This window comes from Danio aesculapii, chromosome 18 (assembly GCF_903798145.1).
Source record: "Danio aesculapii chromosome 18, fDanAes4.1, whole genome shotgun sequence".
Lineage (NCBI taxonomy): Eukaryota > Metazoa > Chordata > Actinopteri > Cypriniformes > Danionidae > Danio > Danio aesculapii.
In genome coordinates, this window is record NC_079452.1 from 45,475,426 (window position 1) to 45,502,677 (window position 27,252).

General features: G+C 35.9%; 2 protein-coding genes across 3 annotated transcripts in view; one reads left to right on the plus strand and one right to left on the minus strand.

Annotated features, from left to right (window-relative positions):
* Positions 1-3,937, plus strand: part of st3gal2 (ST3 beta-galactoside alpha-2,3-sialyltransferase 2) — a 53,342-nt gene extending 49,405 nt beyond the window's left edge. For both annotated transcript variants that reach the window (XM_056478268.1, XM_056478269.1), the window contains exon 7: positions 233-3,937. In XM_056478268.1, the coding sequence (XP_056334243.1) occupies positions 233-406 (174 nt within the window). In that variant the 3' untranslated portion in view covers positions 407-3,937. The remainder of the gene's footprint in view (positions 1-232) is intronic.
* A 2,143-nt stretch (positions 3,938-6,080) lies between these two features.
* The window catches only part of aars1 (alanyl-tRNA synthetase 1), a 30,603-nt gene continuing 9,431 nt past the window's right edge, over positions 6,081-27,252 (minus strand). Inside the window, exons 6-22 of the mRNA XM_056478096.1 lie at positions 26,732-26,923; positions 25,876-26,020; positions 25,653-25,798; positions 22,591-22,699; positions 22,252-22,402; positions 17,357-17,481; positions 16,087-16,231; positions 15,823-16,001; positions 15,618-15,731; positions 13,656-13,862; positions 12,706-12,890; positions 11,937-12,045; positions 10,623-10,736; positions 10,403-10,522; positions 9,041-9,127; positions 8,838-8,951; positions 6,081-6,416 (exon numbers count right to left, since the gene is read on the minus strand). Coding sequence (XP_056334071.1) covers positions 6,237-6,416; positions 8,838-8,951; positions 9,041-9,127; positions 10,403-10,522; positions 10,623-10,736; positions 11,937-12,045; positions 12,706-12,890; positions 13,656-13,862; positions 15,618-15,731; positions 15,823-16,001; positions 16,087-16,231; positions 17,357-17,481; positions 22,252-22,402; positions 22,591-22,699; positions 25,653-25,798; positions 25,876-26,020; positions 26,732-26,923 — 2,422 coding nt within the window. The 3' untranslated portion in view covers positions 6,081-6,236. The remainder of the gene's footprint in view (positions 6,417-8,837; positions 8,952-9,040; positions 9,128-10,402; positions 10,523-10,622; positions 10,737-11,936; positions 12,046-12,705; positions 12,891-13,655; positions 13,863-15,617; positions 15,732-15,822; positions 16,002-16,086; positions 16,232-17,356; positions 17,482-22,251; positions 22,403-22,590; positions 22,700-25,652; positions 25,799-25,875; positions 26,021-26,731; positions 26,924-27,252) is intronic.

A 27,252-nucleotide genomic window follows, 5' to 3' on the forward strand; every position in this document is an offset into this window, starting at 1 on the left:
CTGATGAGTGGCCAATCAATAATCAATCAACAAACAATCAATCAACAGTCTTTTTGTGTAATTGCATTCCACTGGGATGTTACGCTCATAGGATTAACATAAGAACAAGCAAACAATGGAGTTTGAGGCTCATGGTGTGGCAATTTCCATCTACTAAACTCTTATTATCAAGCCTAGGTTTGTCTTAAGTTCTAACAGTAATGTGCATGTGTTTGTTGAATTATCTCCACAGGTGAATGTCTTTGGTTTCGGGGCGGACAATCGGGGAAACTGGCACCACTACTGGGAGCAGAACCGCTATTCTGGAGAGTTTCGCAAAACAGGCGTCCATGATGCCGATTATGAGGCCCAGATCATTGACAAGCTGGCCAAGGCTGGCAAGATCTCAGTCTTTCCTGGAAAGTGAATCTGGGCACCAGGTGCATATAAATGGACCAACTGATGGACTACCATTAACAAAACCACCCATTATCCACTTGACACACTTAGTGTGCCTGTTAAACGTGATCAAGAAGTAATGTTTCATGATCTTATTACCATTCGATGCTGTCCCGAGCGGACGGGATCCTGGGCATCATCTTCCCATGATGTGGTGGTTTTGAGACGAGATGCCAGTAAATGTGCTTTTCCTTGCAGGCCTACCTCAACTAGGACAAGGAACTTAACTTGGCAAGGAACGCTAATATTTCATCACTAAACAGCATGTTAGGTTTTTGTGCTGGGAATGGAATTAACTCATATTTATGACATTTGCTGACTAGTAATGATGCAGGAACTCTTTCCCATTGGTCTAATGGCCAGCTAGATGAGTGAGACCAACGGTCACTATAGTTCATCATAGTAGTTCTGTGATTTATTAAAGCGAGAGTTCACCCCATTTACTCACCAATATGTCTTTACAAACCTGTATGATTGACTTAAATCTACAAAATATCTTGGTGTTTTGCAGATTAAAGCAGTTTTTGTCAGTGAAAGCCAATGGGGGTCAAAAACTTGAGAGTCGCTTGAAGTATCAAAAAGATGAATAAATGACATGATGATAGTTTTAAGGTGAACTGTCCCTTTAACTAAAAGCTTAATCATAGTGGTAGGTTTTTTCACCACCAATATAGTGTTGAAATTAGACTGGACGTATATGGCTGAGGGGAAGTTGTGGTCCTGCTGTTAAATGGAGCTTTATTTTGTCCTAAAGGACAGTTTTGGTTGTTTGTGTTTCCGATTATCATGCTAACAGTTTGCTCTTACTGTGTGCCACAGCAACAGCTTTGTCTTTCCACTTCGTTTTTTGCTAATCACATTTGGGCACTGATGGTTCCTCTGGTCTGAGGAGGAGGGATAGATTGATACTCAACACCAGAAACCGAAAACCACTGACAGTCCAATGTGAACACACATGAGCAATATATTCAGTATATTTGGAGTACATTTAGAAAGTGACGCTAATAAAACTGTGGTGATTGTTTTAGAAATGCACTGTGAACAGTGGTAGAGCTTCATTCCTGATCTACAGCACACTACTCTCTTTAATCTAATAGTGTTAGGTGATGATAAAAAATGGCGATAGGCGTTCGATTGTAAAGTCTGATGTCATTTTGCGATACAGACTAGCTGACAGATTGGTGGACATCATTGATTGATAGTTTTTTGAAAGCATGTAGACACTACTTTGCTGCTGTTCAGTCATTTCACATCAGGTTATGGTATAATTTGTATAGTTTTTCTTGTATAATTTATTACATTATATTGTTTAAAAGGAAAGCAGAAAGATTAAGAATGCCTGCAAGACTGCCTAGGGCTTTCTGTGCAGCCCCTAATTGGGACTTGCTAGGAAAAAAATATGAGGTGAGCAGGAAATGCTGTGTCTTCTAAACTTTTAGTTGTGCTGAGAAATTCGGAAGTGGCTTGCAAAATGGTAGCGTTCCCCTGAGAAACTCTGTTTGCTTTGAAAGTGAACACACATTTTGAGAAGTGACGAGTTATTCTGATGAAAGGAAACATTTTGCGAGCTATTGCTAATTGTAATTCCTTGCAAAATATCTACATATTGAGTGAAAGTTCTTTGCAACAGGTTTTGTTTTTAAGCATTTAATGAAAAGCAAAGATTTTCTGCGGTAGCCTACTTATTTGCAATGACCACTTTGTGAGCAAATGCTAAGTTTCTTAAGAGGATTTTTAAAGTTTTGCAAGGAACTAAAAAGTTTTGGGGGGTAAAAGGCATTTCAATGACTTTGTGTTTCCCTAGAGAAACTTTCCGCTGGTTCGTTCCCCAAGAAACAGTTTTAGTTTTCTTCCCATCTCAATTGTTTTCCCCCATCACTTCCCTTTTAGGCGTTCTGTAGCTTTCTGCTTGGCCTAGTCTGAGTTTTGACTTTCAGGTTCAGTAGTTGTAGTTTTTTTCAAAATGTAAACATATCAGCTACTTCAGTGTGTAAATGCGCACACATGTTACATGCTTGCGTGCCTTGTCCTCGCTTCTGGACACGTCCCCTCTCCAGAGCACAGCTAACCTCATTATAAGACGCATAAACACATGCTATTGTTCCTTTAGCCTTCTTACAGACCATTTATTGACACACATTCACGCGCACAAATCTGGGCTCTAAAATAGGGCACGGATCGTCTACCCACCAGCTGTCCTCCACCCACACATGATTCACGGCTTCTCCTGTGCGCCACCATCCTTGTGTCTGTTCTACTTTAAGCTAAGCTGAAGCGCCGTGCCTTCGGGATCAGGGTGGGAAAAGCTCTCTCACCTGAAAACCTTCTCCAATCTTGATTTTTAAGAGCTACCTACTTGTATTCAATGGAAAAAAGTCTCTTGAACCCTTTGAAAATCTAGACCTGTGGCACACTAAGTGCTTTTATACATTGTCAATAAAGCGTAATTGTCTTTTGACTAACATATCTCGGAATAAAATTCAACACCGAATGCTGCAGTGGCTTTATTATATTTAAGCCTATTCTGAGGGATTATTATTGGGCATTTCACAGTGAAATTCTAATATCATGGATATGTAGGATGGCTGCCCTCTCATCACCAAAGAGTTTTATCCCATGACTAAACCTGTTTTTTTTTTTTTGGTTGCTGCTGTTGTTCCGAGTTTTATGTCTTTGGATTAAAGAAAATAAGTTGGCTCGTGAAGTTCTCGTATTAATCTTTAAAGCATTTATTAATCCTGGATGGTATTAGTTGGCAAGGAGAAATGTTTCTCGTCTTGTTTTTGTGCCACGGGAGGATTGTAGCCTGCTGCGAAGCAATTTATGAAAGACTACATTATGTCCACCACTATTTGATATGTTCTTTGGCCAAATTGCGTGAAGAGATCAATTCCAAATGGTCCCGATTTTCTTTATGCTCCTGCCAATGTACATAGCACTAAATTATCAGTCTTTGTGCATCCTTATTGTCACATTGAGAGAGCTTTTTCTTGTACTTCGTATCATCTTCGCTGAATTGTGTGCAGGATGCAGAGGCTGTGAAATATTGAATGAGATGAAGATTACCAAGCCTGTGAAATTTAACTGCTTTTTCATTTTCTTTGCTGCTTTTTTTCCCACAATCATGCACATGATTGTATCTTCGAGATAGAAACGTTGAGCGATTGATGCATCTCTTTGTTTTATTAACATTTTTCCAAGCCTTTGTTTTCCATTTAAAAATAAAACGGCAGCATAAAACCCTGATATGAAGTATAAAAATGAGGCTCCAGTTTTTCCGGACAGACTCCACTATCAACTTGAATGATGTTGAATCCTGTTCTCCATGTGAAGGAATCCTTCAGCACAGACTGTACATATCCTCACTGTGTTTGCTCTCATTAACCTCTCATTAGTGTTGATATCGTGATTATTGGTCAGTGCTCCTTCTTTACTTTCACAACCTCAGTATTTGTGTAATTATGGACTGTTTTTATCTTTAATGCTACTGTAAGGAATAAACATGTTAAAATGGTTGGTCTTGTGTCCTTTAACGCACAGCACATACCACATTAAAGCAGATGAGCAGGCCTACAGCAGCCGCGGGTCACTGCGGTGACAAACTGTAGCCAAGTGACTTACCTCAAAATAGTGATATATTTTCATAAATTATATCTTGGAACAATGATGTTTTATGTTAATATAAACAAATGTTGTTTAAAGCGCGTCAGAAAAAAATGGCGGAAGTTAAAAGCTGGAGCGGAGAAATTTAATATTCAAGCTGTAATAGAGCTTTGAATGACTGAACAATAAGTTATTTATATATTTAATAACGATATCGCTAAGCTAACACGTAGTATGAAGAGGTTTGCCCCATTCTTTTGGCTCTGACAGGCTAACTGCTGCCTGCAGCCAGGTACCCTGTTTAGACTGTTCAGGTATGTTTTATTAAGTGAGTAACTTACATTTCACAGGTGACGTTATTACTCCATCTGGAATGCCGTGAAACATGTTTCCATGTTGTCAGGGGTGCGTGAGCTTCTGTTTTGCCTGCTTTGTCGCCAAACTTCACAGTACACACTGCGGTGGAGGGTGGAATTTTTTTGTAATTAAAAACATTAACAGGTGGAGGGCAGAAATATTTTTTGGGGGGTGAACAAGATTAACACAAAATGTTACTGGACAATAAATGTACAAGTAAGTTTCTGTAAAGTATGCAATGGGTTAATCAAATTGCCTGGTGATTTGGTTTGTTTTAAATGGTAATGTTAGAATGTCAAACTTTTTTACACAATGTATTGCATACACGGTTAACTAATTCGGTTTTCAAATCCTTTAATAATGAACATTGTCACATTGGGCACCATTTATTTGGCAAAACAAATATTGTTTTTATAATTATTCAAATATAAAGTAGAAAACACAATAATATATTATGCAACTCAGCGAAAATTTAAATAATAAACATATTGCCCAGCCTATATGTAAATAAGCTATAAATATATATATATATAAATATATATATATATATATATATATATATATATATATATATATATATATATATATATATATATATATATATATATATATATATATATATATATATATATTATTAATTTTTTTTTTTTTTTTTTTTTGGAGCTGCTTGGATGCAGTAATTTTCAGACCATCATACTCATGATTTTATGGAACTCTGTTCCTTTAATCACATTATGCAAATATGTTTAATGGTACCGCTTTAAAACGGTAAAGTACAGTTAAACCTGAAGTTGCCAGCCCTGTGTCAGCTCAGTCTGAGTCCCTCACTAAGCAATGACTAACTTTAGCTCTTTATTTCTGTATTTTTCCCTAGCCATTGTGCAAACTTATAATTATGGGTTTAAGCTTGACTGGAGCATTTGTCTGAAAGTCTGGTACATCCATTTATAGAAATTACAACGCAAGCATGTTCTGCTTTTGTGCTCAGAATGTATAGTACAAGGACGACCCACTAGTATTGTTTGTCCAAAATAGTGCAAATTCTAACTTGTAAAAGCTTTGACAGTTATTGATTGACTTAAATGTTAATTTCTGGATAAACTATCTTTTTAATTATAGAGTTTGCATTAAATCCACAAGACAGTATGCCAAAATAATGATGAGTGACTTGAATCCCAATTAAATCAATAAAAAGTAATTTATGAATTTGAAATTATTGCCATTTATTATTTTTCATGTTAACAAGTGATACATTTCATGTGACAGATGACTGATGGCTCATTTCCCCAAAACAGATGCTAGAGGAACTAGTGAAAGTTTAACAGTTGACAAATTCATTCAAGACATCCCTCCTTTTTAAAGAGACAGACCAGCATATCCACAAATGTAATGGAAAATCATGATAAAGACTTCTACTAGAATGATAATGACAAAGATTTTTCCTTTCCCTTTAGTATGTTCAGAAAAATGACCATGAGGAGGATTTTAGCTAGCAGAACAACATTACGCTGCCAATCATAATGCAAGAACCCAATCAGAAAGCATGCACAGTCCTATGTGCTTTTACATCAGCGAGTCAGGACGGTTTTATGGATCAGCTGATATACTCGTTTCGCTCTGCAATGCCTCAGTTAACCAAGTGAGTCTAATCATTTCCTGTCCTATCCGTAATTGACAATTGATACATTTCTGTACAGTTTTTACATTTTTCCAGCCTGGAATGTCCTGTTCGAAAATTCAGCAGGCAGAGCTGGAACAGGACAGGAGGGGGATTAAGACTAAACTAAAGGACTTCTTTCCAGATTTGACCCATTAACACTAAATTCAAATCTTGGCTCTTAGTTTTCACCTAGTTTGAGCCGGGCAAACTCAGATGCCAGCTGCAGAGCCTCCTGTATGCATTGTGTGTTTCTGCCTGTGGCCTGTGCGGACATTTCTTTACCGCCTCCTTTTCCATCCAGCAGAGGGCAAACTTCCTGAACCCACTCGCTGGCCTTTAAGCCTCGGTTTGCAACATCCTGGAAACACAAAATGTAATGTGAAGTGGATACCCATGCTTTTATCTAGAACCATGCAAGTCAGATAGAATTAAATGTGCAAGTGAACACAAAATAGCATTCCATTCCACCTTTGAGGTTGCTCATTTCAGAGGAAACAGGATAAAGAATCATACACAACCGGCATTAAATATGAATTAAAGACAGCACAATTACATTTGAATAGATTACATATACATTTTTCCCCATTGTTCTCTATCTGAATGCATTTTAAAATATGATTTATTCCTGCGATGGCATCGTTTTAATACTTAAGTGTCCTGCAATGATTGTGAAATTATTATAAAATGCTCATTTGTTGCTCAAAAATATTTATTTATCAACATATTATATAAAAGATAAAAGTTTACAACTGTGAACAGATGTGGTTTGGGATTCTGTCCTTTTTTGGTCATCTTGTGACATCATGTCCTGCCATAGGTTTGTTTAGATCAGTAGTTCTCAACTTCGGTGGCCTTAAGGACCAAATATCAATCCCATGAGATACAGAGGGCCACTTACACACTGAAGTCTCGGTCGTTATGTATCTTGGTTTTGTCATCACGGTTTGGTACTGTACAATAACAAATCTCCAGTACTTGCCTTTTCTGTTTATTTTGAACAGGCAGAAGAGTTTTATCACATTCAGCTACAGAGCTGAAGAGCTTCTTGTGATGCAAAAATACTAATTAATCACAATAATTAAAAATAAACTTTAGAATGAGGAAACTAATTAGGAATTTATAGTTAAACTAATCTCAGGCTTTTCCCAAAACAACAGAAAAACATATATTATGTATGAAATTTAGGATTCAGTAAGCTTCAAAACTGAAATCTCTTAATGAAAATGCAGCACAATGTCCATCCATGCAGCAGATCCAACTGTGCAATATTATTTGTATGTGTAGAGAATACTAACAGACTGACTTACGAGCTCACATGATGGGACAATACCTTAAATTTCTATTGTTCACGGACACGTGTGACTGTTATACATTCGAGTCTTTTGCAGAACTGCATGTTTAGAAGCCGTGTGACGATAAAACGATTTCAACTTTCACCCACAGCAGCGCTTACTTGTTACACATATTGTCAGTTTCAGAGAAGTGGACTAATCAGAAGTCAGAGGCGGGACTTGAGTTGAGCGCTTCTGTTTACATGTAGCAAGTTGTCATGACACCAGGAAAATAGCAGAGCCACCGGTGAGCGCTGCGGTGTTGCGTTTTCTGACAGAAAAACGCGTTCTTTGTGAATGTATTCTGTATTCGTCAAGAGGGCACATGAACTGAACAGTGACCATTGTACCGTGACATTTCAGGAGCCCTAGTGCTTCACTATAAGCAGTAACATGAGAGCTGATCAGCCTGCGCAGCTGCAGGCCACATTTTAAAGAGCAATGGGCCTGTTGAGAACGTTGGGTTTTGATGGTGTGTTGTTTTCATATTTCAGCCGAGCCACACTAGAATTCATTGATAAGGCGGCTTTTCAGCAGTCTTGCTCTGCTTGTTTGGTGTTCACACTTTTTCAAATGAACCACACTAACTGAGCAACTGCAGCCACAGCTTTTTTTAATCAAACCACCCTAAATGTCCAATGTCACTTTTGATCAATAGAATGCATAAATGCTGAACAGAAGTATTGATTTCTTACAAATTGTATGCTTCAGCTCTTTAACTTGCACCAACTTTTTTTGATCAATTTCTTTTGTTAAACTGTGTTCCTGACAACCCTTTGAGCACATATTGAGTTAAAAATGTAATTAATAAAAACCTTTGCTGCAGGCAGTAATGATGTCTGTTAAAGAACTGGCTTAATACTTTAAGACAGTGCTTCTCAACCACGGTCCTGGAGGACCACCAGCTCTGCACATTTTCTGTGTCTCCTTAACCAAACACACTTGATTCAGATCATCAGCTCATTAGCAGAGACTGAAAGACCCGTAATGGGTGTGACAAACAAAGGAGACATCCAAAACACCCCTACTTCTTTTCAAAGGGCGCTCAGGAACTCTGTTTAACACTTCATCTTAAAGATAGTTCTCACTGAAAGCTGATCTATACTTCTAGCCGCATGCAAACTTGAAATAATGTCATGCATACCCAAATCGAACGTTTGCCAACAATGGGATGACGTCACATTAGTCACACATTGAATATGCTGCGAATGCATCTAGTAGTCTAATACAGCCTTGTTACAGTATTGAGTCTCCATCTCTATACTGGGACACTAGGACCCACACAAGACCACAGGATGAGCACCCTTGCACCTCTTGCTAAATCCTAGTTTTCCCATGTAGTCTCCTATGTAGAAAACTGCTTAGGTTCAGTGAGTGAGCATCTTAGAGCCGCAGAGAGCACTAGCTGCCTAACTTTTACAGAATGATGTTTTCCTGAGCCCATTTACCTGAGGCACTTGGCACAAGCAGATAATCTTTCCCGCATCATTGTCCACGGTGAAAAGCATAGCAGCGGTCTGTGGTGAATTTGTCTTCAGCATCTTCAGAGACTCATTCAAAGCCTTTGGAAACAGACAAATGTCGACTTTTTAATCAAGGGCACTTGCTAAAACTATAGAATTCTTCCAATTTGAGAAGATGTGAGTGTTACCTTTGCAGACGCTCCACTCTCCATCTCCATCACGATCAGAGGCTGGTTAGGGTTGCTATCGATGATTTCCTTTGTTTTTTCCAGAACCTAAATTGAAAACTTATTTGAGTTCTTTTGTTTTCCAACAAGTCTCTGTGACTAAGGCTGCGTTTACACTGCATGGTTCAAGTGACTCAATTCTGATTTTTTCTCCCACATGGCACAGATATGGCCCATGTACGTGTAAGCATGGATACCGATTTACTCGAATCCAATTCAGGCCTTGTCATAGGTGGAAATTTATCTGATATGAATCGGATCCGTGCCCTCATGTCTGCAGAGTAAGCAGGTAAATCGGATTTTCACCTGTCAATGCGAGTTGCGCCTCATTAAAAACTGTAGCGAATGAGGTCAACTCTGCTGAAGTCTGTTCTGAAATGAAAGTGTCAGAGTCGCAAACCTTAAATCTCATACACAAGGACTAAAAAAGCTTATATTGTCATGTAGCACAAGTATTTAAGCATGTTAACGAGAGAGAGGGAGACAGCACAATATCCGCCACTTAACCAATATAAACTAATATAAAACTGTTGCATACATAGTTTAAAAGGGCCTAGATTAAAAGACGGCCAAATGAGAACTTTTTGTCATAAACTATGCTTTGCTATGACTATGACTAGCAAAACAACTTGTCAAAAAGATTTTTTTTAAAAATGAAACCCTGCTAACAGATTAAATACAGAAACGGAGAAAAGGGCGCTCTTATTATCAGCTGTCAGTCAGTACCTGCTCTTTTTTTCCTGGTCAGTGCACCTTTGCCGTGTGCTGTGTAAATGCAATCGGATACGAGTCACTTTTAAAAGATGATGTATGTGGGTCATCAAAAAAATAAATAAAATAAAATAAATAATAATAATTGGGATACAGTCACAAAATCGGAATTAACCCTCAAAATTTGCAGTGTAAATGCAGCCTAAATGCCTACATTCAGGCATCTATAAAAAAACTGTGGAATGCTTTACATGCTTGCCTAATATAAAGAAAATCTAACTGTTTTTATAGAGTACTTAAAAAAGTGGTTAAAAAGAAAACAGCAGTGTTTACATAAATAGTCTATTATTAATTTATTGTTTGATCATGTTGCCTTTGCCTTATAGCTTTTGTTCCTAAATAATTATAATAATGTCTATATGTATTGATAAATGCATTATAATTTTAATGGGTTTGTATAATTTGAATCGTGTATTTTTTTAATTGTCAAGCCTCCCTTGGAAAGGTGTTTATTAGTCTGATTTAACATTTAAACCAATGTATATTGTTTGTAAAGTGTAAACTTGTTAAGTCCATCTCAAATAAATACAATTAAAAAAAATGATCATATACCCTCTTCTGCACATCAGCCTTGCTGGCACGATCCAGGTCATCCATGATCTTTTTCAAACCCTTCAGAGATTCCCTCATCTCGTCTTTGCGCCACTGAGAGATCACTGCAGTGCCAAGAGACTGTATATATGAATACACAGACACACACAGATCCACTAGAGTTTAGACAAATGGTTTATTCCAGTTAGACGAAAGCAGAACATGTGTGGGTTGAGCTCACCTCTGTCATATCAGCGATCTCCTTTTGAACGTCTTTGTTTGGGATGCTCTGAGCCTTCACTTTCTCTGCAAGAGCATCAAGACCCAGCTTCAGCGCATCAGCTTTCCTCTGGGCCTGACAACACACAAGTAGAAACAACTGTCAAGAAATAGTTTTGCAGTATTTTCAACCCACTATTGTGAACATGCATTTGTTTTTATTGTGAACATGCATCAGTCAAAAAACACTGATTTACTTATCACAAATCTAAAGTACATCACTTACACATCATAGTTGATTTGTGTAAAAGAACTGCCTCAATAGAATGAAATGTTTGTATATCAGACTACACTAACAAGTAGGAATTCATAGTTTTGGTCATATGACTGCTGCAGAGTCCTGGGGGTCCATTCTTCGTACCTCACTTAAATGATCTAAGATGATCTGACAGATCCTGGATTTTTTTAATCTTGATAACTGATTTCTGGCTAATTTGGTTCTTTAAACAAGTTGGCGAATCAGATTAAAATGTGTGGATGAACTAATCTGAGATCGCGACACTGCACACCAGACACTCTCTGTGGCGCGGCAGAAACATGAAGTGTCCCGAATCGTCGCGCCGTTGTGTGTACCCTGATAGAAACCTATGTTTAGAATTCTAAAACACATGGCACAGTGTCAGGTACAGCAGCACCTAGTTAAGATCACAGGGAGCTTCTGGGATCGCGAGAAATGCAAACGGCTGAAGTATAAGGTAGACTAAATGAGAAGTACACATGTTTGCAAACCTACCTAAAGATACAACCAATAATTCCGATTAGAGCGATAATGTGGAGAATGTTGCTCTTGTGTTGAGCCCAATGAGCCTTGCATCTAAAAATAGAGCAAGGGTGTTCCTTAGTGATATCGCTTCGACTCACGCTGAAAATGGCGGACGTGAATCAACAAACTGAGGATATGATGACATGCCTGTCAATCAATATTGGTGGGCGGGGGGACTGCACTCCTACGTAAAGTAGCGGTCGGTTTGAATTAGAAGCGCACATTTGATAGAATATAACTGCTTCAAAACTGATGTGTCCGTTATGGGTGTGTCCAATTTATTGTTTGACAAAAATGTTTACCCCAGACATTATAAGCCCACTGAAAAACTTTATATGAAAGCTTAAAAGGAACCATCCTATAAAGGTGTGTCAGATCAAAACTATGAATTGACATGTTTAATCCTTGTATTGTGTCCCTCTCACACACAACACTCAAACAAACAGACAGCAAGAACTGGTTCTAGATTTGCAAAAAACAATAATAGCGTGCATATCCATGATCTCCTCTAACCTTCTGAGCCTCTGCTCCAGTCACTGCCACAATCCTCCTGATTCCTTTAGCAATGGCCTCCTCTGACACAATCACAAACGGTGCAGCGTGACTTGAGTTCTGCAGGTGCCTGTGGGTAAAAATATTAGAAAACTTGATTCATTATTTGTTCACTTGTATACAGCTTGCATAAACAAAAGGGCGTATACTGTTTATACTATTGCTATCAAGTTTTTTTTAACATCAATAACAGACAAAAAATAACAATGCTTGAGGGAAAAATGTAAATAAATAAATAAATAAATAATATATAAAAATGTCACACATATTTGCCCCTTGCAAAATGTAACTAAACTATTGTGATAAAGTAAAAAGGTTTAAAAAAATGATGTCACTAATGCACATTACTAGTAATCTAAATTGAATTTTGATACATTTACAGTAGAAATTTAGAAAACAATTGTAATGCAGCATGATTGTTATTTAGTATTCTAATGATTTTAGCATAATAGAAAACAATTTATAAATAATCATTTAGACCGATACAATGTACTTTTGGATATTTTGCAAAATAAGATTTGATTTTGTGGTCCAGGATTACAAATATTCTACTAAGCATTCAAAAAATGTTATGCCATTAGTAAAAACTTTGTAATTTAAAATGTAATGTTGTGATTGTAAAATTGGAATTTAAATGATTCATAAATGTAAACAATACATTAGTATTAAGCTGATCAGTTTTCCTCACATTAACGCACAATAAACAAAACAGAAATTGCAATATTCATACGTTCCACCGCAGAACTCGATGGAGGTGAGTGATCCTGCAGGGCTGCTTGGGTCGGCCAGCAGTTCCTCCACTGGGACACCAATAGACACCACTCTCACAGGATCAGGGTACGTCTCATCAAACACGGCCCGCAGACCCTGGATGGCTTTAGCTGCAGCAAGAGGAGCATCCAAAGCATAAACCCCCTAGAAAAAGACACGCACAGATCAATAGATGGACACGTTGCTTGCTCACACTGTTTACATTTAGATTGCCAGTATTTAACTCTCAAAATGTTATTAAAGTCATTTATTAAAGCTAATTATTTTTACATGTAAAATTTATTTCATACAAGCAAGAAAATATCAAAGGTATCTTTTTTTATTTTCTTTGCCTGCTCATTTCCAGTATTTTTAGACTTGGATTTTTTTCTACAGATTTCAAACACTCTAAATCTATTAATTGAATAATAATTTAAAAAGTAATACTTAAGTACTATAATAATATCTGAAATATGTAATTAATTCTAGGCATGCTTATTACCAATATTTTTAAAGTTACATTACTTATGCTGTCGTTTAACACTCAAATATTTAAAATCTGTCAGAATCTATAAGAAAAAAAAAAATCTATAAAAATCGTAATGTAATGATAGTAAATGTAGCATTAATTACACAGTATATTTATGGCACAACCTCATTTCCATTATTTTTTTATTTAAATTACTTTGGCAGTCAACTACATTCAATTAAATTGATTTCCATTCAATTCCAGTTAAAATTAATACACCTAACAATATTTATTATTGCTAATAGTAAATATAATATAACAAATTAAATACATAAACCATTAGATAAAAAAAAAATAGAAACTTGTGAAACAAACTCTTTGAATAAATTGAATATGGAGAAAGTTTCAAGCAGTAATATAAAAGGTCCAACTTGGATGCTTTAGAAAAGAATGGGTCTGACCTTGGCGTCTGCAATCATGGCAGCTGCGATCTCTTCTGTACGTCGCACTTCATCTGTGCTCATTGCACCTTTAGCTGTGAAGTCAAAGCGCAGCCTGTCTGGAGCAACCAAAGAGCCTCGCTGATCCGCTTCTCCAAGCACTGAACGCAGGCCGAAGTTCAGGATGTGTGTGGCTGTGTGGTTACTCATAATGGGCCTACGACGAGCCTGAGAAACAGACATAGGAAAAAGAGAAGGAAATAATGTTGCATCCTGTGCTCTTTCAATTAGGGCTGTAAAATAGACTGAATTAAAACTGACAATGCGAAATGGTTTACTATGATCGTCCCAAAAAATCTTGCAAGCCATTTTAAATATTAGAATTGTTTGCTGACGTCTTAAAAGACTTTATTTAGGGATCAGTGTAGTTTTTGCAACATCATGTCATGTTTAAATCTTTGTACGTTTCCAGCATCCTTCAAACAACTCAGTTTTACCCATTTGTCAGTAAGATGTTTTTAATTATTCCAAATTTTAAACAATTTAGTATGCTCACTTATTGTGATCTGTATTTAATAAATAAACAAAAGAATGAGTATGCTTTTTAATTCTTACATAAAATTACTTGTTATGCTTGATGACAAGGTCATAAATTGAATATAAACTATGCATTTCTATATTTTATTAGCATTTCTTTCTTTGCTGGCTTGATAGTGCACCTTTTGAAAATGAAAACAATTTTTTTTTATTTTTCTACTCCATTTTATTTTAAAGTATTGTATTATTAATAATAGTGTCATATATTTTATTCTAATATATTTGATAAGAATGACAACTTTGTTGTTCTTTATTACCACGCCTGTTATTCACAATGATTTAATAAGAATTAACTGGATCAGTCAAAAACAGACTTGTTCACGTTTTGGTCATTTTATTATTATTATTTTCCATGCAAACAAACTGGCCAACAATAGGTCATCCCACACTTCAAGAATGATTCATTCTTTCCAAACACAGCTATTCAAGACACTTCCTGTATTTTCTAATATCAGAATGTACCTTACAGAAAACTATAAATGTCAGAGTGCTTCTTAAATGTCAGACTGTAATTGATACAATCTTTATTTGAAGCGTCAAGGTATTTTTAAATGGTGATTCACTTCATTTTGATTGCATCATGTTTTTATCCACACTAAACTTTCATCCCTGGTATATTTAATAATAATATGACTTTTTGTATCAAGATGATGATACGGTACTGTTCAAAAGTCTGAATCGATTTTATAACTACACATCACGACCGATTTGAATGTTTGTTGTGACCATACATTTCAATAGTTTGGTAATTTAGCAATATTTGCACAAGAACTTTAAATTTTCACATTAATTCCAAAAATCGCCACATTTAAGATCTGATTTCTTTAAAATCAATGATCTTCACTGCCTGATTAATATATAATATAAAGTGGGTCTCAGACCAGATAAGAAGAACTGCATTAAATTCCATTGTTTCACACCATGTCTTTAAAATCTGGACATTTATTTTTTTTCCAGTATTTTCAATGTAACTTCTGCATTCCCCTGCCGCTCCTGACAGTGTTTACGAGGGTCTTTCATCTCGTTTTACGCTTGAACAACTAAATGAATGATTAAGTCTAACTGATTATATTTGAATTAAATTACAATTGAACAAATGAATAATCAAGTCTAACTGATTATACTTAAATTAAATTACAACATCGATGCTATAAAAAGAATAACACTAGCTGTTTATATACCCAATTGAGTTTGCAATCTTTTAATGATTGTGTAACTTTTTATATTTTTTTCTCTGAATCAGATACTGCAAAAAAATAAAAAATAAATAAATAAAAATAAAAAAAGAAAAAAGAAAAAAAGAAAAGAAAAAAAAGTTTCAAAACTTTTAAAAACAAAGGTGTAGTAAACCAACCGCAAACCCCACTGATAGAAACTGTCACACACCTCATCTACATGTAGAGTCAGGCGATCTCCAACCTTTAGTGTGCCGTAAACCGTACCAATATGTAGCACGTATCCTCCACGCACCTGTGTATTCTTCACAGTGAACTCCATCCTCTAAAACAGCAAAATACAGCATAACAGAAACATGAAGCACAACAGAACTGGACTATTCATCATCTTCAGATGACCACTGTCTGTTTCTTACATCCTCAGCAGAGTCATTTTCTCGAAGCATGTAGCCTTCATCAAAACTCTGGCCACCCTGTTCAGCATAAAACGAGGTCTTATCGAGCAGGACGCCACATTCCTGACCGGTGGTCACCTCATCCACAAACATACGCTCTCTCCTGAGTGCCAACACTGTGCCCACCGCCTGTTCAAACTCTGAGACAATCGAACACAGAGAATCATGAGCATAGGAATTAATGTGAAATCAAAACTATAGAGCTTAAAATGAATACATTCATACCATAGTTGCCATTATCATCGGAAGTGTACTTGTACTTGGGGCCATCATCTGTGGCAGCGACACCTTTATTTCTGAGCTCTTCAATGGCGTAGATGTCCAGCATGATGTGGTCCTCATCTCCAGAGCCTTTGCCTTGAGACTTCAACTGTATGTACAATCATTATTAATTAGTACGCTCATAGTTATAAGTGAATTTTGAATGTGTGTGATCATTTCAGCCTGTCTACATTTGTATTAACTTGGCCTTTACCAATTCTGTATTGTAAATTGAATTGGTTTCATGTAGAATTCAGAAACTTGTGTTAGTAGCAACACTGGTGGCCATTAAGTGAGCTGCAACCAGCAAATTATTATTTGTGCTCACACGCTTGTACTCGGAGTGTAAAAATAGATACATTGACACTGGAACGTTTTAAAGCTGCAATTCATCAACGGATCGCTTGTATGTCAGCTTATAGACAAACCAATTGATTGACGTTACTTTGAAATGCCCCAGTGTCCCTGTATCTGGATTTACACTCAGTAAAGAGTGGTGAGTAAGGTGAACTTATGACCTTCATGGCCAATCACAGTCATTTCTGTTGAGCACGTAAACACAATGGTTAATCAGCGGTTTAAGAATTTGCTCAATAGCACTCAAATATTAGCAGGAAATTGACGTTTTTGGTATCGAATTCCAGTATCATGACAACCCTACTTCATATTTCATATAAGGACATTACATGTCTTCACATCATACGAGGAGAATTCGGTTATGTGAATCAAATAAGAAACCCAGAAAATAACAGTCTTATTAGGCACACCTGTCCAACTGCTTGTTAACTCCAATTTCTAATCAGCCAATCACATGGCAGCAACTCAATGCATTTAGGCATGTAGGCATGGTCGAGATGATCTGCTGCAGTTCAAACCAAGAATCAGAATGGAGAAGAAAGGTGATTTAAGTGACTTTGAACGTGGCATGTTTGTTGATGCCAGACGGGCTGGTCTGAGTATTTCAGAAACTGCTGATCTACTGGGATTTTCATGAACAACCATCTCTAGGGTTTACAGAGAATGGTCAGAAAAAGAGAAAACATCCAAGCCGGTACTAGTAAGGTGTACCTAATAAAGTGTCCATTGAGTGTATGTTGCTTGCCTTGTTCTGTGTACGTAGACACATTTCACAGAAAAACTTAATTTAAACACTAATCCGGTGAGTTGAGTAAACATGTCATGATATTGTTGATTTATGGAAAATGCACTGTATGAAAGAATGAACTATTTCAACCTGAGCAGCTTTCTTCTCTTCCTCAAATGCCAGCAGATCAACCCCCATTCCTCTTTCCTCAGCAATCAGGGCAGTGAGATCCAGAGGAAAGCCATAGGTGTCGTACAGAAGCCAGGCTGTGTCACCTTTACAAAAACAACATTTAAATAAAGAAATAAATGTAAAATAACTACATTATGGATAATAATATAGTTTTATATTATATTTATATAAAATAATTATAATAAATAAATAAAAACTTCTTTGAGCCCTGTATAGACCCTACATGATTTTAGTTTTCATAGTTAAATTTTTTTTGCTAAATATTAATAATAAAATAAATGTATTGCTTTATTTTTATTGAATTCATTATAATTTAGCAATACTGTTATAGTAACAACACCATTATAGCATAAAATAAACAGTTATTAAAAGTATTAAGTTAAATTGCAATGTTTAGATGATCAAAAGTGCCTTCCAGTTAGATTTCCAGCAGCCTTTGATTAGATTTGTTTGCAATGTAGCTTATAATTAATTAAATGTATAATTATTTTTCACTTTTCTTTAATTCCAAAGAGAGAAATTGATTTTAATTGTTTTATTATTTTGTGCTGTATTACTTGGTTACTGAGCAGGAATATCACTTTAAAATACGTATTATAATTGTAAAACTGTGAACTATAATTGTTCCAACAAAATCTATAATTGTTGCATCCTTACTCATGTGTATTTAATAAATAATATATATTGGGTGTGTATAAACAGCATTTACTATTAAATGTATTGCAAAAAAGAATAGTAATTTGTAGATGGTGTAAAAACACCTATTGTTATCTGCCAATTGGCTTTAACAGCATCTTGATAATAAAAATCTAAACACAATCCATTTGCATTTTAATTCTTAGCCTCCTCCAATTCCTGGTTGGTGTGCTCATCGTTATCTTCCACAACTTCTTTACCCTGTTTTTTCCCCAAGTCTCCATTTAAAGAACAGGGCACATTCCTTAATAAAGATACCTCTCTTGCTGTTAAAAAAAACATTTATTGTTTAGAAAATATGCTAATATCCCTTTGTGTAAACAGCACAGATGGCAAAAGTACACATCTTTTACTTAAGTACTGTAAAAGTACAGATACTCATGTGTTAAATGACACTGGTAAAAGTTCTCAAGTAAAAGTGTAGTATGGACTCAAAAATGTACTTGGGTAAAATGTATCCATTTCTACTACCTGATTTAGTTTTGTGCTGGTAACAAAACTATTTTTTTGCATTAGGCTATAGCCGTTTCAACCTCTTCGAAATAGAAGCTCTCATACACATCCCATGATTTCAGGGTTTGTTTGTTTGTTCAGAGTATTGTGGATATTTTATTCCACCAATAAAGTCATTAATGGTGTTACTAGTTTTATGCAAAAAGCAACATGGGTGCAATTATAACCTCCAAAACTTTACATGGTCTTTTTGTCACGTGATTAAAAACTGATCCTTTGCATTATACATTTATTGATAAATATAAGTAAAATTACTTTCAATGTTCTAAAGTATTTGTTAAACTAATTTAAATCAACAGTGTATATGCATGTTAAAACTGTAAAACAGTATAAAGTCTGTATTAAGAAATAGGAAACAAAAAAAGGATATCTTAAGGCATAACATATTTATTTGCTTTAGTACTAACTGTACAAATGTTGACAAAAAGTAGATGATTGTTAATTTGATCGTAAATTGTACGTTTTTTACTAGATTTAAAAAAAAATCTAATAAATTTATTGAAAGATCTAAAGAGATGGCCTGTACAGTACACCATGTACCAAAGTGGACAAAAGACTCAAACTAGGGCTGAGAAATATATTAATGCAATATTACATGCATCGATATTAAATGGTTGGGTCGAAACCAAAAATTCTGGATACACTTAGCCGACGAAAAATAATATTCTTTTTATTTTATTTAAAATAATAATAATAATAATAATAATAACAACAGTTAAGACTATTAAATTGAACTCAAAAACTACCATTAAGCTCCAGGAACAGGGAAATGAAATATAGCAAGAAATATCGCAATACTCAACTGCAATGTGGCAAATTAAAATTGAACCACATGTTATTTGAAAAATTACACCATTTGAGTAATCAATGTGGCTATCATTTTTTTTAATAACTTATGTAAAATAAAAAACATCAACTTTTTTTTTAAATGCTTTATTTAGAGCATATCACAAATATGATGCAAATGACATCAAAACACAAAATGAGGAATAAAGACAGACATCTGGACTCCAATTGGTCGCCAAGCGGACAGGTTCAGGAGACACATAGACGCTGCAGGAAGAAGCCAAAGGGACCGGAGCAGTAGAGACCTCAGTACTGCTGTCGGTACTTAAACAGGCAGCAGCAAAAGACATCTCCGTACTCCAGTCAGTCGACAAACAGGCAGAATCAGGAGAGTCCTCAGTACAGCAGTCGGGACTCAAACAGGCAGCAGCAGGAGAGTCCTCAGTACAGTAGTCGGGACTCAAACAGGCCACAGCAGGAGAATCCTCAGTACAGCAGTCGGGACTCAAACTGGCAGCAGCAGGAGAGTCCTCAGTACAGCAGTCGGGACTCAAACTGGCAGCAGCAGAAACTGGCAGCAGCAGGAGAGTCCTCAGTACAGCAGTCGGGACTCAAACTGGCAGCAGCAGGAGATTCCTCATTACAGCAGTCGGGACTCAAACTGGCAGCAGCAAGAGAGTCCTCAGTAAAGCAGTCGGGACTCAAACTGGCAGCCGCAGGAGATTCCTCATTACAGCAGTCGGGACTCAAACTGGCAGCAGCAGGAGAGACCTCAGTACAGCAGTCGGGACTCAAACTGGCAGCCGCAGGAGATTCCTCAGTACTCCAATCAGGAGCCAAACAGGTGGAATCAGAAGAGTCCTCAGTACAGCAGTCGGGACTCAACCAGGCAAAATCAGAAGAGTCCTCAGTCCAGCCATCGTGACTCAAACAGGCAGCAGCAGTAGAGTCCTCAGTATAGCAGTCGGGACTCAAACAGGCAGCAACGGGAGAGACCTCTGTACTCCAGTCACAAGCCAAACAGGTAGCAGCCATAAAGACCTCAGTACTCCAGTCAGGAGCCGAACAGGCAAAACCAGAAGAGACCTCTGTAGAGCAGTTGGGACTCAAATGGTCAGCCAGAGAGACCTCAGTACAGCTTTCAGGACTCAAACAGGCAGCAGGAGAGACCTCAGTACTGCTGTCAGGACTCAAACAGGCAGCTGAAGGAGACACTGCAGCACTGCCGTCAGGAGCCAAACAGGCAGCAGAAGAGACCTCAGCACTGTGGTCAGATGAGGCCTTGATGTATTTTTTGCCACCTCTTTGATGGGTTAAGATCCACCTCCAAAACTTTCTCTTTTTCTTAGATGAATCCTTCTTTCCTCTTTCTTTTTGACCATCCACATCTCTCTCTAGATGTAAATGGTTTTCCACTTTATTTGTGGAAGATTGTGGTGGTGTACAATGGTAATAGTCCACACTGCCACAATCATTTCTTGATGGTTTACAACATGAACTGAGCTGACCCATTTTTGAATTGTCAGAGCTACAGAATTAACAAACCAACAAGAGTTGCAGTAACATACAGTATGATGTCACATATAGAACTAGCATATAGAAGCCAGCATTCTGTGGCTTCCGGTTTCTATGGGAACCAATTCCAATGTGTCCCATTGGCCAATTTCACCACGTTTAAAAATGTCATTAAATTCTCAGTTTTTACTTAGCACTCTACCTTTGACAGAAAAATAAAGTAATTTATATTAATAATAGTTATACTTTCATTAACATTCAAATAAAAATTTATTGTTGCTTAGAATATGAGAGGACTGATTAAGGGTTAATATCTTGGTTAAATTTAAACTATGGCTAGTATACAACAATTAAGTACAGTCACAATATTGTTTTGTTTGTTTTATACATTATGTTTTATATATTAGAATTTGTTCTGTGTAATTTATTTTTTGTTTTCTGAAGTAAAAATTATGTTCATTTTTAAAATGGTTTACCAAAGACACAAAAACAATGTCATCAAGTGTAACAATAGTTTGTATTGCAGAAAAACCTCGGCATATTTACAACAACCATTTGATGACATAATAAAGGAGTAATATACTCACGTTAGAGCCCCAAATGAAAACATGGAGCAATGTTGTAATATGTACTTTTATGCCAAAAATCATTAGTATATTAAGTAAAGATCATATTGCATAAAGAGAGTTTGTTATTTTCCTACTGTAGACATTTCAACGTTAATTTTATATATGGATGTAGCAAAAAAAAAATAATAATAATAATAATAATAAATATATATATATATATATATATATATATATATATATATATATATATATATATATATATATATATATATATATATATATATATATATATATATATATATATATATATATATATATATATATATATATATATATATATATATATATACATATATATAATTATATATATAATAATTAAAAGACCTGAAGCAAGTTTGGTGTCTATGTAAAGCTTAGGATTTCGCAGCAAGTATAAAGCGTCATTTGTTCCTGTTGAAATATTTGTGTGAAATTGTGTGTATAAGGCTTAGTTGTGCCAAACCAATAGTGTCAATTCCATTCATTTCCTTTAATACTAATATGCACTGCTAAGGACTAAATTTAAACACATTTAAAAGCGATTTTATTGCTTTAATATAGCAGAATATTTCTGGTGACAACAGATTTCTGAACAGATCTCATTACAAGTTTGAAAAGATGGTGTTTTTTGAATGCATAAAGTGAACATATCTATACCAACTATACCAAGGACTTCTTTTGATTTCAAAACAATTATGATCTGGTTATCATTGCTTGTGGTATCATATGCTTTACCTGGTATAGTCGTGCTGTCTCCGAGACTCTGGATCTTGCGGTCTAGGATGCGACGTCCCCTGCTGAGGGTTTTAAGGAACTGTGCCTCTTCCTCATTGATTATATCCTTCACCATATCAGGATCTTTCCGCAGCTCTGGAAAAGCATCACCCTGAAAAGAGCAATGAACCATTAAATAGCCATCAGAGAGTAAGTATTAGAAAACTATATTAAATGAAAGTGCATTTTAACGGTACAGCAGCTGCCACTTTGAATCACTGTCAAAAACACAAACTGCAGCTCCTTATGTACAGTTAAAAGCATATATGTTTTTTAAAGTCTGAAAGGTAAAAACCTTACCAGGGACTTAACCACCACATCAACTAATGAGGCAAAGAAGCCCCTCTGTGCACCCAGCTTTTCATGAGAGTATCGTACAGCACGACGCAGAATCCTCCTTAGCACATACCTGTCAACACAAAAATGTGGTTACACACACACATCAATACACAATATAAAATAGGCATGTACATGTACAGTATTGATGCTAACAATTAATTGATGTAGAATAATTGTTGATAATCAACAATTGCTAAATTGAATATATTAAAAGAATTAAGAATGGGTATAATTTTGGTGCATAGTTTTGAGGTGCATGCTGCTTGCATGCAAAATGTACTGCAGATGCAAGAGAAAAATTAAGTGGGCACACTTGTTTTTTTTATAAAAACTCCTTTGTACAATGTTTGAAGAAACTGCTACACCTGTTGATTCATTTCACTCTCTTTATGATATGTTTGTACATTTAAAAATAATTTTTTTACATTTTTTTGTTTAAAAATAAAAAAGTTTTTGTTGATTTTATCCTTGACATTTATGAAATGTGTATGATTCAGGTTTATTGGACTTGTTTATATAATAATGTGGGGCTGGGTGATATGGCAAAAAAATGATCACAATAATTTTTTTCATATCAGTCGATATCGATAATTATCATGATAAAAGTCAAATCTTTACATCTATCAATTTTATAGGATTTTCAGAATGCCAATCGCTTCGTGCAGCTGAATTAACACATTTTGTGAAATGTTTTAGCTGTCTGACAATATAAATAATAAACAAAAGAACAATCTTAATTCAGCATTTACTGTGAGATTACCTACAACCTATTGGATATTATGGTCAAACATCAAAAAAGAAATAATAATAAAAAAAACTAGTTTGGGACAAGTAACAGGTGAGTTAATGGTGACAGAATTTTCAGTTTTGGATGAACTGTCCTTTTAATGGTGAGTATGGTGAATTTAGGGTGAAATGTCCTTTAATATATTTTATTTAGGGATGCTAACGATTACTTGATCTATTGATTGTCAATAACCCTTTAATCGATAGACCTTATTGATGACTGATTAAGCTTGGACATTTTAAGGTTTAGTTATGCTTTACGCTATGAGATGAGTCCACGGATTACATAATCGAGCGTGTATAGTTTATCTTACTTATGGTGTCACCCTCTTGACATCGCATATTGCGGGATGCATAAAAAAACCCTGTCATGCGCAGATCTCTGTTATATCTGCGGGTGTTTTAACCAATTTTATCTCACAGACTCGCAAATAGGCCTATGCAGACTCTCATTTTATTAATCGCGCATCACGACGAGACATGCGGAGCTTCTCCACTCAATGAGTTTCTGAGCTCTCTCATCCTTCAGATCGAGTTTATTTTTCACAGGTAATCCAAATAAAATATCAGTGCTGCGAATAGTTTGTAAAGACTGTCCAGCTCATATTGCTCAAACTGTGCTTCGTTAATGAATTAAACTGAAACCGTGAAAACAGTTTAATGGATTGTTTTGGCTCTAAAGCATCTGAGGTGAATCTGAGGTGAAACGCTTTAAAACAAGTCTGCTATAGTATATAGTGGACTTGTTTTAAAGCGCTTCACCTCAGATGTTATTCATTCTTCTTGTTTATGTTGTAGATAACTGACCAACAAAATATACATCAAAATATACATCAGAATTTAATTGATGATCCACTGTTGTTGTAAACGTCTGTCAAATATTTGCTGCATTAATGTCATTTTAAAGATTATGTCTTGAGCATCTGATTTCTCCTGATTATGTCCTTTAAAAAAAGGCTGGGTATTTTACAGTCGATGAGGGACAATAAAGGTATTGCAGATTTTAAAGAAAATCTTAATATTAAAAAGCAAACATAAGCTTAACAACAAAAGTTCCTATCAATGTTGTAACAAATGCCCTTAAATAATGCAGCTTGTAGTTTACAGTAAGCATCGAGTGTTTATTTACAAGTGTTTGAGATTGTGTTGTCTATAATGTCTTTCGTTTGTCTTTTCGGGGGGGTTTTCTCGTAAGGCACGGCTTTTGAAAATGATGACATGAGCCTCTGCTGGGTAGTTGCGCTGGCTTACCAACAATTGTTTGGGACTGTAATTTTATTAGTATCTTCATAAGGGTGGTATTGTTTTAAACGATGAAACGGGTTTTTGGTGTTGCCTGCTTTTGATGGCACAAGTCGTTCGCGCAGTTTGCATTGCGCGTTGCTGTTTTGTATCAGATTGCAAAAAACTAAGTAGCTCCAGACTACTGAAGTTTAGTGATGTTTCTTGTCAACAATGTCTGTGACATTTTGTACCTTTTTTTTCATACTCCTCCAAGTGCAACTAACACTGTATGGCTGTAAACGTGAACTGTTTGCAGCATCCGGAAGGGCAGGCTGCAAAATGCTTGCGCAGGGTTACGCATAGTGCGTAAATATAATCGAACACTTAGCGAACTGTCATTTTCGTTTTATCATAAAAAAATTTATTGTGATAATTATCGATATTGAATTAATCGCCCAGCCCTAATTATTGTTATCACTTGTCAAATAAAATAAACAAAAATATAGAGAAATGTTGAATTTGTATCCATTTGAGGAATGTGAAGACTGATGAAGTACACTAATAACTAAATGGCACAAGTAAACACTTCAAGTACATTCATAAATAACATTGGCTTTTTAATAATCTCCAGATTTTCCTTAATATGCACAATATTCTATGCACATTTGGGGGAAAAAACACTTGCTCACACAGACACACAGGTGCACCAGTTGCCAGTGTGTACATCCAAGTACAATCTGTACATTAGTCTTTATATTTAATCATTCAAATGTTAAAATACCAATCATTAATTCTTTTTACAATGCCACTAGCCTTTTAAATACAGTAAAAACATACTACTTTGGTTGAGGATTCATTTGCACATCCTGTCATGTCGGTGACAATGTACCACTGAAGTAGATACAAGATGAATAGTCAGTTGATTGTTAATTAAAAAAAAAACAATTAATCATGGGAATTTTTGGCCACTCCCATCCCACAAAGCAAAGCAATCAATAACTCCATCATCTCACCCTCTGCCAGTGTTGTCAGGTCTGCCACCATCAGACAAGGCGATTGTAATGGTGCGGGCATGATCAGCCAGGACACGGTAAGCCATATCGATGCCATCTGTGTCTTCTGCGCCAACCTTTCCTGTGTATACCCTGGCACCTGTGCCCTGAAAAACAAGAAAATTTGTTCAAATGCATGCAAAAAGAAATGTTAATCCATGTTTTTGCTATTCTGTGAGTTTACCTTCTGAATGGCTTCAAAATAAGGAACGAAGAGGTCAGTGTCGTAGTTGGACATCTTGTTTTGTAAAACAGAGACCAAGCGCTCAAGTCCCATCCCTGTGTCGATGCTCTTCTTGGGCAGAGGCTTTAGCACGGTCTCTGATTCTCTGTGCAGAAGCAAAGCCATCTGTTAATAACAAGTGTGTGAATACTTGAAGTAACTTTGAGCAAAAAAGTGACTATGCACTAATATTATTCTGCCTAATGTACCATTCAAAAATGAATGTTTAATATTTAAAATACAAATTAATAAAAACATTTTAAAATGATACTTATTCATAATTTTAAACACCTAGCAGTCAAGATTCTAGTGTGATTTCTCAGGAATCACTGTAATATGCTGATCTGGTCCTTAACCTACTACATTTATTAAAATGATTATTAATAAAACAGCAAGTTGCTGGCAAATATAATTGTAAACTTAATATTTAAAAAATATATATTTGATGAAGAGAAGGTTTAACAGAGCATTATTTCTTTCATATGATTTTATTTATACTAAAACCAAATGCATTCATTCCTGGCTAATGCCAATGGTCATTCTTTAGATTAATTAATTTCTTGAATCTAAAATGCAAATAATAAGGCTGTTACCTATGCATTAAAAAGCCTATGCCAATAATCCACATGGCAGGGATATTCTGTGCATTTCTATGGACAAATAAAAATATCTCTTTCATAAGCCAATGAGTTGCATAATAGCTATTTTATATGCATCCCTATAAACAATACATCATATAAGTGGTTGTAAAACTATTATTTATTTGCATGCGGTTTATTTTTACCTTTGCTAGCTGTAGCAATGAGCTCTGCTTTACCTGTTGAATTGGATGAACACCAGATTCCAGATTTCAAGCACATTCGGGTCATCCATGTTGACCAGGTGTGCAGCATCTCTGCCTCCAATGCGATCATAGTGGATCTCACTGCACGGCCCACATGGACCAGTGTCCCCCATCTCCCAGAAATTATCCTTCATGCTGCCAGGCAGAATACGGCTCTCCTCCATTCTGATACGGAGCGGACATAAACAAAAACACAATTTCACATCAATATAATATCTTGTACCAATGGATGTACCAATTTGGTCATTTTAATCCATATAGATAATCGATCACAGCCATATCACCCTGCAGCCCAAGACCGGTTACTGAAAGTGGTGTTGGTGAGGATAGTAGGGGGCCCTCAACCTGCAGTCTGTGTGAGTCCTAATGCCTCAGTAAAGTGAGGGGGACACCATACTTGGGCATGTCATCTATTTTTTGTTGTATGATATATTGCACGAAAATATATTGCGGTAAATGATATTATTGTCCTTTTAAGATCAGATTTTAATGTC